Source organism: Astyanax mexicanus, chromosome 1 (genome assembly GCF_023375975.1).
Source record: "Astyanax mexicanus isolate ESR-SI-001 chromosome 1, AstMex3_surface, whole genome shotgun sequence".
Classification (NCBI taxonomy): Eukaryota; Metazoa; Chordata; class Actinopteri; order Characiformes; family Acestrorhamphidae; genus Astyanax; species Astyanax mexicanus.
Window position 1 is genome coordinate 95,370,713 of NC_064408.1, and position 16,625 is coordinate 95,387,337.

Here is a 16,625-nt window from a genome sequence, read left to right on the forward strand (position 1 = left end):
TATGATGTAGAGGTGTATTTAATTAAATCTGGGTCTATTTGTTAATCATATACATTCAACATAAATGCAGTGTTATAATATAAGTACTATTACAACTATCAAGATACCTCTCTGTACTGTTTTTCATAATATGTTCATTTAACAGGTCCGAACCCTAATGAACCTGCTGTCTCAATGAGCACACCAGTGCTCATAATAATATAGACACATATTATAAAATACAAATAATAAAATTATAATACAATAAAATAAAATATTAATCAACAATAATCACCCTTTTCTTACCCAAGACTAAGCTTGTAATAATGGGTAATAAAATCTGAATAAAATAATCTGTGTTAGAAATATTTACAGGTGTATCTTAAGAAATTAGAATGTCGTTGAAAAGTCACTTTATTTTAGTAATTCAGTTCAAAATGTGAAATTCATATATTATATTTGAATGTATTACATGAAGTCCTGCTGGAAAATGAAATCTGCATCACCATAAAAGATGTCAGCCAAGGAAAGCAAAACAATATATATATTTTTTTTACCTGCACCTGTAATTTGTATTATTGGCGTTAGTCCCTTAAAAATAATTGTAATGATCACATCAATATTCCGTGACTAGATCATGGATAAAATCATGATTACAATTTTAAATGCTGGTACTTAAGAGGACAGTAATAATAGTGTATTGTGGTTTACAGTTGGCAGACTAGATACTTTTTTTTTTTTTTACTGTTTTACAATAATATATCAGGATAGTTATAGTAATGGGGCTTAGCAAACCTTAGGTTTAATTCCTAATCTTAAAAAATGAGAACATAACGTAATTTTATTGGGTTATTTTTATTTATTTTATTTATTTTAAAATCACACAATTAGTTTTCATGTAAGAGCGCCGCTCGTACACAGGAACCTCGAATCTGCTGCCGCCGATCCTAATGGCAGCGGCCCGCTCCAATAAGTGCACTAGTTAGGGTTCTAACTAGAGCGCGTGTCTAGCACTTATCACGTGTACACTCTCATATAATAGTTTATACCCATTTTTTTTTTCAAGTGAATTGTGAATTGTGCAGTACGCTGTGTATAAATAATGAAATTTACAAAATCACTTACAATTACAGCAGAGCAAATTCAATCAATTATTATGAATAAAAATACATTTTATTTAATTTTACAAAGTCACATTTAATTAAATTAATTTAAATTAAATAAAATAATCATATCTTTTTAGAATTCAGTATAAGTTGGTGTATTAAACAATAAAATATGTTTTATGATACATTTAAGAATAAAGAATGTCCTTATGTACTTATTATACACCTGTTCGCCTCCAGAGAATGTTTCCTGACAACTCTAACCTATTTTTAGAAATGTAATACACAGGTACATTTATCTGCTTGTTTTGGAAGGGGGTTCACTTTGTAACATTTTCTGTCTCTTTAATTAGACTTCAGACACTTAATAAAAAAGAAAAAAAATTAAGAATGTATTTTTTGCGGATTTAGACCTGCTTAAATGTTAAAAACAATGTTCTTGTTAAAACAGCTACAGGTCACATTCAGAATGTATTGACAGAACCACAAGCAAACTTGTGTAGAGTATCTATAATTAAGACAACATATATTTTTTTAATATTATTATTATTATTATTATTATTATTATTATTATTATTATTATTATTATTATTATTATTATTATTATTATTACTAATTTTAAAGCTGATCCCTGTTCACTAGCTCGGTAGTAAGTATTGGGACGCGGCCTCTGTGTACGTGTCGAAAGTGTGAGCGCGCGGCGGCTCGAGCTCAGGTTTACTCATTTCCTCCGATTTCATCATGCTCTGACTGAGCGCTGCTCTCATGCTGCTGCTGCTGCTGCGGAGAGCGACATCAGCCCTGCGGACCTCCACACAGCACTCAGCCCGCAGAGCCGCCGCGCAGACCCCCCGCTCACCCGCACTCCGCGCCCCGCTCTCCCTCTCAGCCTGCCTGGGCAAGAAACAGAAGACGAGCCAGTGGCTGGAGCTTTCTGAAGGTCAAAACATGGACGGAAACATCGAGGAGATCCTGGCTCCCCTGAGACAGGCGGTGAAAGAGCAGGTAACGATAACGCTACTGCGAAAAATAAAAATACTACAACTGCTAAGCTAGCTAACTATAGTACTCATAGGTGGAGCTGTTATAAAGCACGTTTTCTTAACTGAATAACTAAAATTGCAAATCGATAAAATCTTATTCTTCTCTGGATTGGCCTTTAAGACCAGGATGAATGAATGTAGCAGCTTTTGCTTTTGCTTCGCATGCTAACCTAGCTATAGCTAGCTAATTATTATGGTCAGGAATATCCTAATCAAATGTAGTTAATTTGGTTATATTAGACCCGGATGTGTAACAGGTTAAGCTCACTGCAGTTTAGTGATTGTGCCTGGGTTCAACCTCAGCCTTACAGTGCCACGTTTTGAGCTCATCTGGCTGCTACAGACAGACTGACTGATGGAGGGAGGGGAAAAAGAACAGGGCAGGGCGCTTTCTGTTTTGCTCTCTCTCTCTCTCTTTTTCTTTCTCTCTGTCAGTCTCTCTCTATTTCTATATCTCTCTTTCTCTCTCTCTCTCTCTTTCTCTCTTTCTTACTTTCTTTGGGAGGAAATAGATGAGCTGTAAGGAGATGTGGGGCAGTGGTTGACTTCTGCTATTCCAGCTGTTTCAGTTTCATCCTAGCTAAATGTGCTGCTTCTTCTGCTCAGGGTGAGCTGGTTCGTCAGATGAAATCAGAGAACGCCCCAGATGTGGATGTGACCAAAGCTGTGGCAGAGCTCAAGGCTCGGAAGAGGATACTTGAGGCCAAGGTAAGGACTGATCATCAAGGCTGAGTTTCAGGATGATAATCATTTTGCACAAGTCAGTTGATTTTTTTTTTAACAGCAAGTTGATAAATTGATGTCAGTAAGGTGTAGACACTTTGCCGTGGTTTGGGAGAAGTCCTGAATTAGTTTTGATGTCATAAACATCCCAAAAATCTGCGGAGCGAACCTCTGTTGTTAACTGGAAGCTGCTGGTACACCAGTGCGGTGGTCTACAATAAATAACTTTTTTTCCAACACAGTGGCTTCACCCATGAAGAATCCTATGCTTGAAAAACTTCCCCTTAAAGGTGGAAGGCATTGTCTGTGAAGGCATTATTGTTTCTTTATATGTTCGTTATATGTTTTCTTCTTTTTACTCCTTGTGTTGGAGGTGCACGGTGAATTGTGGCAAACTGAGGGCCACAATGGATACATCAGTTGTGTCTGCTGCATTTTTGTTGCTGTATATGAAGGATTCTTAGTTTTGGAACAGCCTCTTATAACGCTGGGTCAGAGAAAAACATAACATCTAGGATTCAGCCTAAACTATGTAATGCAGCTTGTGTATGTGTGTTTGCTGCGCACATGGATTTAAAGCACATTCCACGTGTCACTTATCATGTAAAAATTTGAATATGATGTTTTAGTCCCGTTTTTATTTTTTCAAGTGAATTGTGCAGTACGCTGTGTATAAATGATGAAATCACTTACATTTACAGCAGAACTTATTCCATCAGTTATTATGAATAAATATACATTTTATTTAATTGTATTAAGTCACATTTAATTTAATTTAATTAAAAATAATATATTTTTAGAATTCAGTAGGTGCACAGTGAAAGTGCAACTATGCAATGCAGCTTGTGTATGTGTGTGTTGCTGCACACATGGGTTTAAAGCAGATTCCACATTCCATGTGGGGTTACATCACAAGTATGTTGAATATGGTTGTCCTCTTGTCTTGAGGGCTGTGGCTCCCAAATACAGTCTAGAGATGTGTGTCAGGAAAACAACTGATTTAATTGAAATGCATCAATTTTCCCAAGAAGAGCGGTCAAATATCCAACCGATGTATGTATCCAACTGTATGTATAATTAAATTCAGATTTACCCAGTTACTTTGGTTTAATGTATTTATGGATACATTATTATGTATATCTGAAAGGGTGGTCTAATTTTACCAATTGAGATTAGTCCTTCTCATTTAGTATCTAATATGCTAAAGATTTGGATTCCCATCTTGGACTGCTTTTCTGTTGCTCACATCTCATTTCATCTGGCTCTTTTGCAGTTCATTTTGGACCAGAGTGTAACAATTTTTTTTCAGTGTTTTGTTGTTGCACAGCATTGCATCCCTTAGCCTCAACAAGTTGGACAAAAATTCAGCGTTTTGCCTCTCTTTTGTTTTTGCCCATTACTGTACAGTACATTGCACAGATAAATCTTACAGTTGTAAGAATATTAGTAATAGTGATGAAAAAAATCCAGACTGCTTCTATAGCCAATGACAGACACAAATTAATATATGCGCTCATTGACTTTCAGCAGTAACACTTGCTCACTGGCTTAATCTTGTGAAGAAAATGAAGTGGCCTGCTTAAAAAGTCTTATGATTTTTTAAGTTCCTCCTACTATCATCAACAGGAGAGATTTTTCCTAGTAGTTTAACTGGGAAATCTTGTTTTAGAGACTGTTGTCACATCATTTTTAGAACATGTGTATTGATGGATAAACCTTTTTTTGTTTTAAACTGGAGTGCCAATTTAAAGGCAACAGAAGGAATGCTTTTATAAAACTGTTTTTATTCTTTTACAGGAACTTTCCCTGCAGCCCAAAGATGATATCGTGGATAGGACTAAAATGGAGGATACGCTGAAGAGACGGTTCTTTTATGACCAAGCCTTTTCCATTTATGGGGGTATGTTTTAACTAATATCAAACAATGTGTAAAGTAAATGTAAGGCTAAACTCAAATCATAATGGATGTGACAATGAGTAGAGATTATGCTATTGCACCTGTTTTTTTTAATGATGGTAACAATCATTTGGTTGTTTTTATCAATGTGCAATGTGACAATGAGTAGAGATTATGCTATTGCACCTGTTTTTTTAATGATGGTAACAATAAATTGTGCTAAGCATTAACATATCCCTTTCAGACCTGAATTATGTGCCAGTGATGAAAAAATATTATTATTATTAATAATAGTAATAATAATAATAATGTTTTTTTTGTTTGCAATGCACACAAAGAAGACTTGAATAATATAATATAAAATATATATAAACGTAACTGTTTTTTTATTATTTATATTGGTCTGGATTCCTGTGCTTGATATTGATTTTTGATATTGATTTTTTTTTATTCACAAGCCATGCCTAAACATAAAAATAAACATGAAAAAAGAGTGTTCTAAATGACATACAATTAGTAAAAAATAGCTATTTTAATTAGCCTTTTTGGCTTTAGTGCTGTTTTTTCCAGTGCAGTGGGCAGGGCTAAACTATTACTTCATTTGCTTATAAACAATTTCTTTTGGCTAGTTTAAAGTCTATTCTGATTTAAAAACAGCTCTCAATTAGTGTTATATTCAACAAAGCATTAAAAAAAAATAAGAAAAGACATGATGTCGATTGTAATGGACGCAGGGTCTGAAAGGGATATAGTAACCTTTATATGCCAGTTACCCTATGAATAGGTGTCAGTGGGGGTTTAGAATGTTTTAAACACAGTCAGCAGAGGGCGTAGGTCTGCACTTTAAGAGTAGTGTAGTAATGTTTCCATACCTACACAACTGCAGTTTTGTGTGTATTGCTTGTGTGTGTCTCTTTGTTTATTTGTTTGATGAATGTGTTTTAGGTGTCAGTGGCCTATATGATTTTGGACCTGTTGGCTGTGCGCTCAAGAACAACATTCTGCAGGCGTGGAGGCAGCACTTCATCCAGGAAGAGCAGATCCTGGAGATTGACTGCACCATGTTGACCCCTGAGCCGGTCCTCAAGTAGGTGTTTTGTTTGTCTTTTGTAGATCATATGCATCCAGTATAGGGCTGCACAGTCTATCGTTCCTGTACTGTCAGTGTGACATCACAGGAAAGCGCAATATGCAAATAAGCCTTCTGAGGAATAGGGGTTAAAAATATGTCCCTAAAATATCATTATATTTTTATTGGTGTTTTTGCAATAATGATGTTCTTGGTGATATGACAAAACACCTGATTTTTTTTTTCTTTAACATTTAGTTAATACAGAAAAGTGTAATTTTTTTCTATTTTTGCAACCAATAATTTAATAGACTCTGCATAAAGTAATAATAATGTAACACAATGTAATATAAAAATAATGAAACCAACAAAAAGTACTAACGTTTCAGATATTAAGATATATTAAGATATTAAGATATTTAGATATTATTAGACATTTGTACAAAAAATACCCATAAAAATGTTCCAAATAATAGTAAAACAAATACAGAGGAAATTGTCTTTAAGGCAAATATTAAGGCAGTTACAATCATCTTAAAATTAAAATGACTGCAATATTTTTGCAAATAATGCGAGATCAGCGCACCCTTACTGACCAAACACTAAATGTTGTGTTGTTTGCAGTAATCCCTATGACCCTGCTTGTTGCTCAGTGTGAGTCATGGCTCACTTGCTGCAGCAGCATTGCTGATCTGTATTGTAAGGAGTTTGTTTTCCTGAAGGATTGATTTCTGCATGCTGTTTCTCAGGGGAAATTAAATTATTCCTCTTCTGTTTCTCCTCAAGGACATCAGGGCACGTGGACAAATTTGCAGACTACATGGTGAAAGATGTCAAGAACGGAGAGTGCTTTCGTGCTGACCATCTTCTGAAAGGTGCGTCTTTGCATGTGTCTGCGGCATGAAAATCCTTCTACTGTAACTGTGAGCCTAAGCAACTGCACTGTTTTTTCCCTGTGGAAAGAGAAAGTGCAGGGATCTGTTAGAATTACAAAGGGCTTTTCTGGGTAAACCAACACAAATCTGCTCTCAAAAGAGCCACTGGACTTGTGCCAGGTGAGCCTGATCCGAACCTTGGGTAAAACTGGGGACAACTTGGCTGCAGTGAACAGCATGCCACAACATATTGAAAGCCCCGCACATTATGGAGGCACTCAAAGGCTTTGTCATGTGACTAATTGTGGAAACCAACCTGTTCTATCAGTGTGTAAATAAACCATTACATCAGTGGAAAATTATCTTGCCAGTACAAGCTATACAAAGCAACAGTATGTTTAATATCAGGTCATATTCTGATAAACAAGTTCTTGGTAATATTATGTCAAGATTGTGATGTTTTTTTCAGGTTTGTATGCTAATTTTACACATTTTACCCAGACAATGGTATACTCTCTTTCATTAGACTCTCCTGAATTATTATTTTTTTTTTCCCCCCCCACTTTGAATCACACTTTCAATGCAGTACCTCATCTGTGGTCGTCTGGTCCCCCACTATCTGTTTTATTATGTTTAGATTATCTTCAGTTTTGAATGTTTAGTCATAGTCGAAAAGTCCAAAGGTTATTGATGCTGTGATATATGTTATTAAAATACACATTTTTATAAATGTTTATAGATTACAGATCACTACACATCTTTAAAATGGCCAGTATTTTTACACATTCTGAATGAAATGGTGATTTGCATTTTTCTCTGCTGTTGTAGCTCACCTTCAGAAGCTGATGAGTGACAAGAAATGCTCTGCAGACAAGAAGAGTGAAATGGATGGAGTCATCACTCAGGTATCTTTCACTTCATGTTTAATGCAGTGTGGAAATTGTGTAAGTAAGTAGGGAAATTAACAAGTTCAAATGCTTTTAGACAGATGTATTGCAGGTGACATTTAATTCGTCTCTGTAGCATGCATAAAAATGTTGAGAGAGCCTATTTTCCATTAATATTTTTATGTATTTATTTATTTTGCATCCAGATGGTAGGATAAAGACCTAGGTGGCTTTAAAGGGGTTCATTATGGGGACACAGATGGAAGGTGCTTCTGTCAAAAAAATGCTTTCTTGCCTAGTTTTTGTTCTGTAAAAACAGTTGCTAAAGTGTCCTACCCTTATATTATTTATAATATATTATATAAATCTATTTTAAAGTCATGGTCAAAGTGCACATGTGGTGTCAGTGTAGCTTTATATACAGAAGAAAAACTGAGCTATTTCTCAAGCACTATCCAATTAAGAGACCATTAACTGCCACTGTACAATTTTAAAATGTAATCAAATGTTAATCAATGCTACTGGCCTCCACAGATGGACAACTACACTCAGCAGGAGTTGGCTGATCTGTTTGTGCAATACAACGTGAAGTCACCCACCACAGGAAACGACCTCACTCCACCCATCTTATTCAACCTGATGTTCCAAACCTCCATTGGACCTGGAGGGAACATGACAGGGTGAGTAGAGATTGCTGTGTACAGGAGTGTGCAAGTCAGAATAGGTGCAGTACATGGGCAAGAAGCTAATTATTGTGTTTTTTCTGCAGCTATCTGAGGCCTGAAACTGCTCAGGGAATCTTCCTTAACTTCAAACGTCTGTTGGAGTTCAACCAGGGCAAGCTACCGTTCGCAGCTGCTCAGATTGGAAACTCCTTCAGAAATGAAATCTCTCCTCGCTCAGGCCTTATTCGTGTCAGGTGAGTGTGCAGGTACTTATTGTTAAATTGATAGCATTGAGATGAGTATTTGTATTACATTACATTACATTGCATTTAACGGATGCTTTTATCCAAAACGGCAAAAAGTAAAAACATTTTTGACAGGGCCTGAAAGAGTCCAAAAGGGTAATAGGTAGAGGTAGAGAAGGAAAAGAGGGGGAATAGGAAATGAGGTTAGTAGTACTTAGTTTGTTAGAGGTGTTAGGAGAGTAAGTGCTCTTTGAAGAGCTCTGTCTTCAAAAAAAACTTCTAAAGATAGTGAGGGACACTTCCGCTCTGGTAGTGGAAGGTAGCTTGTTCCACCATTGGGGAACTAGGGAGGAGAACAGTCTGGATTGCTTAGTGTGAACAAATTGCCATATTATAGACTGCAACTCGAAAAAAGACCACCAAAGTGATGTTTTTTTATTTGTATTTTTATTCTGTTCGTAGAGAGTTTACAATGGCTGAGATTGAGCACTTTGTTGATCCGAACGAAAAGGTTCATTCCAAATTCTCCAATGTTGCTGACCTGGAAATCATGCTGTACTCCTCCAAAGCTCAGACCAGCGGACAGTCAGCCCAGGTCATGAGGCTGGGGGATGCAGTGGAGCAGGTGAGACTCTATAAATCTATAGAATAAAAGTGTTATCCCCCAGTTTACCAGGGAGGATCTTTTGTTTATTTCTGTATTGTTGTAATGTGTAAATGCGTCTTAGTTCTGGTCCATTTGAGTCATTATTACTCACTAGAAATAATAATAATTTTGAAATGTATATAATTCTAAATATTTCTAAATAAAAGTTAAAAATATAGATTTCATGCATTATTAAAATGTTTAAATAGTCGGGTGCCATGCGTTTGCAGCTTTTTCCCTGACTAGCACATCATCTCAGGAATGTTGTTTTTAATTAAACCAATTGTGTTTTGAGCAAACAAACTTCTTGGATTGGATTTAGGATAACTGTCTTAACACCAGCTTATTGCTATATCCATAAGATAATTTTTTCAAGTTTTAACCATTTTCCAACCAATGTGATATTACATTTTCAATATAATATCACATTTATTTGTATACCTTTTTTAACTGATTTTGCAGGGCAGCTTTACAGAGATCTGGTTGCAGGACAAACAGCACACAAAACAAAACCAATAATAAACAACAAAAGCATATTTCTGATTGGACTGGTTTTGCAGGATGTTCATGTAACATCTTCCTCTGTTGTTTTGTAGGGAATTATCAACAACTCTGTTCTGGGCTACTTCATTGGTAGGATCTACCTCTACCTGATCAAAGTCGGTGTGAGCAAGGACAAACTGCGCTTCCGGCAGCATATGGACAATGAGATGGCCCATTACGCCTGTGATTGCTGGGATGCTGAGACCAAAACCTCCTACGTATGTTCTTACAGCTTTAATGTGATGTGTGTTTTGTCTATTTAATCTTGTAGTTCATTTTTATTTGTGTTTCTGCAGGGCTGGATCGAAATTGTGGGGTGTGCTGACCGATCTTGCTATGATCTGTTGTGCCATGCACGAGCTACCAGGGTCCCCTTGGTTGCTGAGAAACCTCTGAAGGAACCCATATCCTTTATATTACATTAAAGTTCTAGATGTTGACAGACGGGCTGCTTTTACGCCATTACTGTAAAGCAGTGTTCAGTTCTGGTCCTGGTGATCTCTTCTCCAGCAAATTTTAGAACTGTCTGCTTTAACACATTCACTGCAAATTCTAACATGTATTTAACAGTTCAAAACATGTGCTGGTCAAACTCAGGCAGCTTTACTTAATTTTTAGGTTAATTTTATGGTTTCTAGGCCAAAGATGGTTAAACTCGTGACATTTAAAAAGCTTGTTTAAAAGCAAGTCCACAACAAAAAAGTGTTCATTTTAAAGAAATGGTTGACTGCATGTTAAAATAATTGATATTTAGAACAGACAAAAAAAAACAACACTGTTAATGGCAGTCATTCCTGTTAGTCTTTTATGTTTTGAGTAACAGGAATTAGTTTTAAGCTAAGAATTAGCATAAACATGACAAATAGATAAATGACGGCTATGCTAATAGCATGAGGACACTGAACACATTCTAGTGATTTTCCTAAAATGTGTATTTCAAAAATAAACAGATAGCATTTAAGAATTAACTTGGGTAACAGGACAGAGTGTTGTGATTTGACCTACAATAAGATCAAATATACAGAAAAATAAATTAGGGAATTTAATGTTGGTCTTCCCATGGTCTTCAGAAGAACCAGCTGATGTAACTTCCTGTTGTAGATGTGACTTGTAGAATGTTCCAGATGTTTCAGATGGGGTAATGTGTTACAGTAACAGGAATAAGTGAAACCCAGGGACACAACTAAAATGTGTTTTTTTAACTTAAATATTATTATGATTTATTATGGAAAAAAAAAAATTAAAGGATAGATGGGATTTGGAGTCATACAACAATGCAAAAATGACATCTCAAGTATTATTATAATTATATTTCATGGTTAAGTTTATAGTTAGAGAGTGGGGACAGGTAACAAATCCTTTATTGTCAGTATTCTAAGTAATTTTAATTTCAATTTTTTTAATTACACATCTAACTTTTGCCATTAGGTCAGTGTACAAGACACAGTACTTAATAATACCAATAAATGTTAAAGCTATTTTTGTGCACATGTACTTTCCTGGGGACAGAAATGGCACCCATTCGGTGGAATGGCTCGTATATATTAGTAGGGGGTTATTCTACTGTATAGAATAACATGTGGCTTTGCTTATGTGGTAAATTTGCCATACAGGATGTTATCTAATAACACGGTTGATCCGTATGCCCTTAACTGCTTCACACAAAGTTGTAAATGTTGTCCAGTTTGAGCCAAACAAAGGAGCCATTGGCAAGTCCTACAAAAAAGAGGCTAAGTTGGTGATGGAGTTCCTTGCTGCTTGTGATGAATGCTACATCACAGACCAGGAGAAGCTGCTTACTGAGAATGGGTGAGGGTCAGCTGTGAATTTAACGGATATTCATTAAGGCTGAACAGAATGCAGTTTATATGCCAAACACTGTCCCTGCTTTTACTGAAGGCATCTATTACTAATCTCTCTGTAGAGAATTCACCATCGAGACTGATGGCAAAACCTTCAAACTCACAAAGGACATGGTGAACATCAAGAGGTTCCAGAAGACCTTGCATGGTAAGATAATGAAATTTAATGCAATATATTAGGCTGTAGGGTTTTAAATAATTTATGAATCCTTTTTTAATACTGACCCATAGATTTTAGTATATAAGCAGTGGTAGCATTTTAAATAGCATTGTGCTATTTTTCACATTATGCATAAATTGGTGCATTAGCATGTTTTAAGCTTAACGTTTTGCAATCTTTAACAAGTATGTTTTTTTCCCCTCAGTTGAAGAGGTTGTCCCCAACGTTATTGAGCCATCCTTCGGTATCGGAAGAATCATGTACTCTATTTTTGAGCACACATTCCGCATTAGAGAGGGCGATGAACAAAGAACGGTAAATAATATCATTCTATTGTATTTGGTATTTATATGCTACTAATTATTGCTATGAAGAGAAGCTCATGTTTCTTTTTGCCTTCAGTTTTTCAGTTTCCCAGCCACTGTAGCCCCCTACAAATGTTCCGTCCTTCCACTTAGCCAAAATCAGGAATTCATGCCGTTTGTGCGGGAGCTGTGTGAGTATCTTATGTTTTGGCGCACTTTTTAAATGTGATTTTAAGTTGTAAAATTCATTTTGGAAGTCTTTAAATATTTTGAACTCTTACTGTGTAAATGTGTTTAGTGCATTAATATACTTCTAATATTTTATTAAATTATATATTTTTGTTTAAGGATTATGCAAGATACATGTTTTGTTAAAAAAAAAACATTTTAATAATTTTTTGTGTAATATATTTTAATATCTAATTGACTGACCTTTTGCTCCATAGCTGAATCCATGACCAAATACGGCGTTTCCCACAAGGTGGACGATTCCTCAGGGTCCATTGGGAGGCGCTACGCCAGAACGGATGAGATTGGTGTGGCCTTTGGCATCACTATCGATTTCGACACGGTCAACAAGACACCCCACACGGCCACTCTCAGAGACCGAGACTCCATGAGGCAGATCCGGGCTGAGGTAATGCAGCATTATTTTTCTTATTGCGTTAAATGTTATAGCTTATTAACATGCATGTTGCAGTGCTCAATGACTGGCGTATTATGCAAATTATTAATCAGGTTTAAATGTTTGAAATGGAGAATAATACTTCAGTTCTAAATTAAACATTGAATTTTGTTGAGGACATTATATATGTACTGGACCTCTATATGTCCTTTTACATTCAATACTTTTGAATACATGCGTACTAAATTTAATAAAGCATCCATCCCTCCATCCCAACCTTTCTGAAATTTCTAGATCATCATCCGTTTGTTTGTTTTTTTTTAAATCACGATCAAGGAATTAGTTAGTCTACTTTTAAATGCAATAATAATGTGCAAACTTTTGCACACAACCTTATTTAGTCTTTTTAATGTTGCGCTGACCAGTTATGAGTGACTAGAAGACTTTTTCCCTCCTTTTTGTCTAGTGACTAAAATGTTCACAGTGCCATCTGGTGTACAGAAGTTGTAGTAAAGTATGACCATCAGGAAATCACAGGCATCTCTCTGTCCAGACCCTCAAATGTTTAATTTAAATATTTTTTCATTGCTCATAGTAAGTATAAAGATGAGTCGGTATGTTTATGTTTTTCTCATTGCTATTCAGAGTAGTGCTTTTACATGTTCTTCTAATTAGCGCTGAGGGTTTTTAATTATTTTTGTCTCAGCATTGTTTTGTCTCAGGATTGAAAAATTGGAAACCATTTCTGATTTCCCGGACTGTGTTTGTGTATGATTGATTTACAGGTTCAAGAGTTGCCTGAAATCGTCCGAGACCTTGCCAATGGTGTCACCACGTGGGCTGAAGTTGAGAGCAAATATCCCATCTTTGAAGGCCAGGAGACCAGCAAGAAGGACACCGTGGAAGAGTAAATTTGCCCTGGCTTCCACCTTCCTGCCTCCTGCACTCGGGGCTGCCATGGACATTTTTACACTTTGCACCCATAGGAACAATTTTATTGCATACAAACGATCAACGTGCATCAGACACTGTTTGTGATCTGCACAGTTACAACCATCTTATCAGGAAAAAAAATCTATCAGTAATCCTTACTGCAGAGGAGGTTTATAGATGTCTGCTCCTGTCAGGGTTCAAAGAAGCTTCTTGCTCTTATAAAGGGGACGTATTTTAAAAGGGATAACTGTAATTTGGTCACTGTGTTTTGAGGAGAGGTTCTCACCATTTAAGAAGTTTGGTAACTCTGGAATGCATCTTCGGTTCAATAAATCAAGCCAGCACTTTCTGGACCTGCAACCGTGTGAGTTGTCTGAAATTAATGGTCTTAACGAATCAGTATGTTTATGGAAATTGGGGTGGATAATACTTATGTAATTACTTTGTTTCTGTACTTATGTACCATTTGAGACTTCAGGCTTTATTTTAATTTGAATTAAATCTTGGCGGGCTTAATCACCTAAAATAGATTTGTATTCACGTAAATGTCTGTGTAAAATGAACCGGGCCACAGCTGTGCTCATTTTCTTTAGTACATTACACACCAAACAATAACTAAATAAAAATAATATTCGCGTACTTGCAGAATATATAATCAAAATACTTTATCTTTCTTAAATTTAACCACTTTTTCAAGCCATAATTCCATTAGGACAAAATGTGGATTCAGTACACTTGCTCTTACATGGGTACTATTTCTCTTTACTTTTTTTTTTTTATCAAGGTCTATGTTTGACATTGCTATACTGAGCTTACAGTGGCATGCAAACGTTTGGGGAATGCTGGTTAAAATGATATACTGTGAATAGATCTGTGATGTGACCATATAAAATATGAAAAATCATTTTAAACATTTTTAAACAGGATTTAATGTAATTTCTTCTTTGTGGAGAAGAAAAAAGTGCCACTTAAAAGTTTGTCAGACCTCAGACCTTGATTAGTTTATTTGGGTCATGGTGTGTTCACAGTTGTTATTAGTAAATGCCAAATAAATACTGACTACATAATTTGTGTCCAGTTTAGTCAGCAACCCTGCACTACTCTAAGCAACTGCCTAGCACTCTAAACATCAGACAAGGCTATAAGGAAAAAGCAAATACAATTCATGCAGTTATTTCTTCTGGTTTTAAATGTTTAAAAAATACAGTTAACTGGAACAAATAGAGGTCAAGTTGAGACGGGGAAGCACAAGAAAACTTCAATTGCTTGAAATACACAATATAGTTTGATACTTGAAGGCATTTAGGGAACATTTGGCAGACACTGGAGTGGTAGCACACTGTTTTGTTTAGCAGTCATGCACGGCATCAAAGTAAAACCTCTTTTGCATTTATACCTGCTGCAACAATTAACCTAGAATATTTACCAAGTAAAAATTGACATAATGGGAAAGTATTTCCCAAATCAGAACTAAAAAATGTTTTAAACTGCTTCACAAAGCATTTACATGCTGATATACCTGCCAAAAGGTGTGTTACTTTATACAGATAAGTGGAGAAATGTATGGAGAACCCTTTAAAAAAGTTACCACAGGTTCAGTGCTTCTGCTAACTGATTGTAGTATGACGTGTCGCTCTGCCCATCCCCACTGACAAAAAATGAGTCTAATTAAATCAGTCTTTAATTTTTGTCTCAACAGCACTGTAATTTGATGGATGTAAATCATTTGTGATTAACTACATGAGCTGCACTTTTACTGCAGAATTAAAAAAAAAAAATACTCACTTAATGTACAGATTGGACATCCAGTGGAAAAATCAACTTTACTTCTGGTCCTTTAGGCTGCACAGTGAACTCAATAAAGCTGGTCTGAGATGCTACTTCTCATAGATGGGGTTGAGTTAACCCAACAAGTAGGTGAGCCTGACTCTGGTCTGCACAGACTCTGGTTGCACATTTTAAAACATTTTGGACCGGCTGGTTTTCAACAGAACAAAACAACAGCATCCACATTTTTTACAGTCATCGCGAGTTAATGGCCATGTAAAGTGTTTTATTTTAAAACTGTAAAAGATGAAAATAGAAATAGGAGTGCTTAATAAAATACTAGGCCTGTCACCATATCTTTTATTTGTGGACGATATATCATTCCAGAAATTATTGTGATAAAAGATATTATGGTAATTTTTAAAACCATTTAAATTCCACTGACAAAATGATAATTAAATAGCATAACAAAGAACGTATACTATTTAAAAAACTATTTGAATAATCTTAGTTTGGAAATATCTATATTTTTCTTTCCACACTGTTGGTATGAAGTCAGTCAGTTATTTAAGCATTGGTCATTTGTCATGACTAGTTAAAATGCTGTTCACTGTTAAATATGTGATCGAATATTATTGCATAGCTATTCAGAGTAACAGAAATTTTGGGGTGCCCAATCTTTAGCATGCTACAGTAAATCCATTATTTAAAGTGAAGCTCAGATAGAAAACAATAAAACTCGATTGTTTAATATTTTATATTTGAACATGGATGACCCAGTAGTTTTAAAACGCTGTGCAGTGTTTTTGATGGTTAGGACCAGTTTTATACATAAAACAGTTAACTACAGTGAAACTCAGAGCAGATACTAATACCCCACTTTTGGAGAAGAGAGGCTCTGTGCTGGTTTCTTTTCTCTGAGCTTTGCTGACTCCTAAACAATGAACAAAGCCACCATTCTCCAAACAGCACCCGTCTTCTTCAGACTGACCAGAAACAGCATCAAGGTAAGCAGCTGCACTGAAGATTACACTAAATTTACCTTTTTTAATATCTCTTTACTTCCTATATATTAGGCTCTGTAAGTGGCTCCTTATCAGTTTTTGCATTATTTCTTGATTTTTGCATACCTAAAACGTGAAGGCTTATAAATCTGAAATTAATTGTTTTGTAAATGATGGGACAGATACTTATTTACACGAAGTCTTTGTATATCGGTTTATATTTTGTTTAACCCTTCTGTTATGTTAATCTGAAAGAAACAGGAATCATTTTTTTTCTTCGTTAGATAAACC

At 35.7% G+C, this 16,625-nt stretch overlaps 1 protein-coding gene across 1 annotated transcript; it reads left to right on the top strand.

Annotated features, from left to right (window-relative positions):
* Positions 1-1,828: 1,828 nt before the first annotated feature.
* Positions 1,829-13,923, top strand: gars1 (glycyl-tRNA synthetase 1). Its single transcript, XM_049485974.1, has 17 exons — positions 1,829-2,090; positions 2,735-2,836; positions 4,649-4,751; positions 5,694-5,835; positions 6,604-6,692; positions 7,521-7,597; positions 8,114-8,259; positions 8,349-8,498; positions 8,952-9,114; positions 9,732-9,896; positions 9,975-10,081; positions 11,341-11,487; positions 11,603-11,688; positions 11,906-12,015; positions 12,103-12,196; positions 12,452-12,642; positions 13,416-13,923. The coding sequence occupies exons 1-17, from the start codon at positions 1,851-1,853 to the stop codon at positions 13,539-13,541; spliced, it is 2,238 nt and encodes a 745-aa protein (XP_049341931.1). The 5' UTR covers positions 1,829-1,850; the 3' UTR covers positions 13,542-13,923.
* The last annotated feature ends 2,702 nt before the right edge of the window (positions 13,924-16,625 follow it).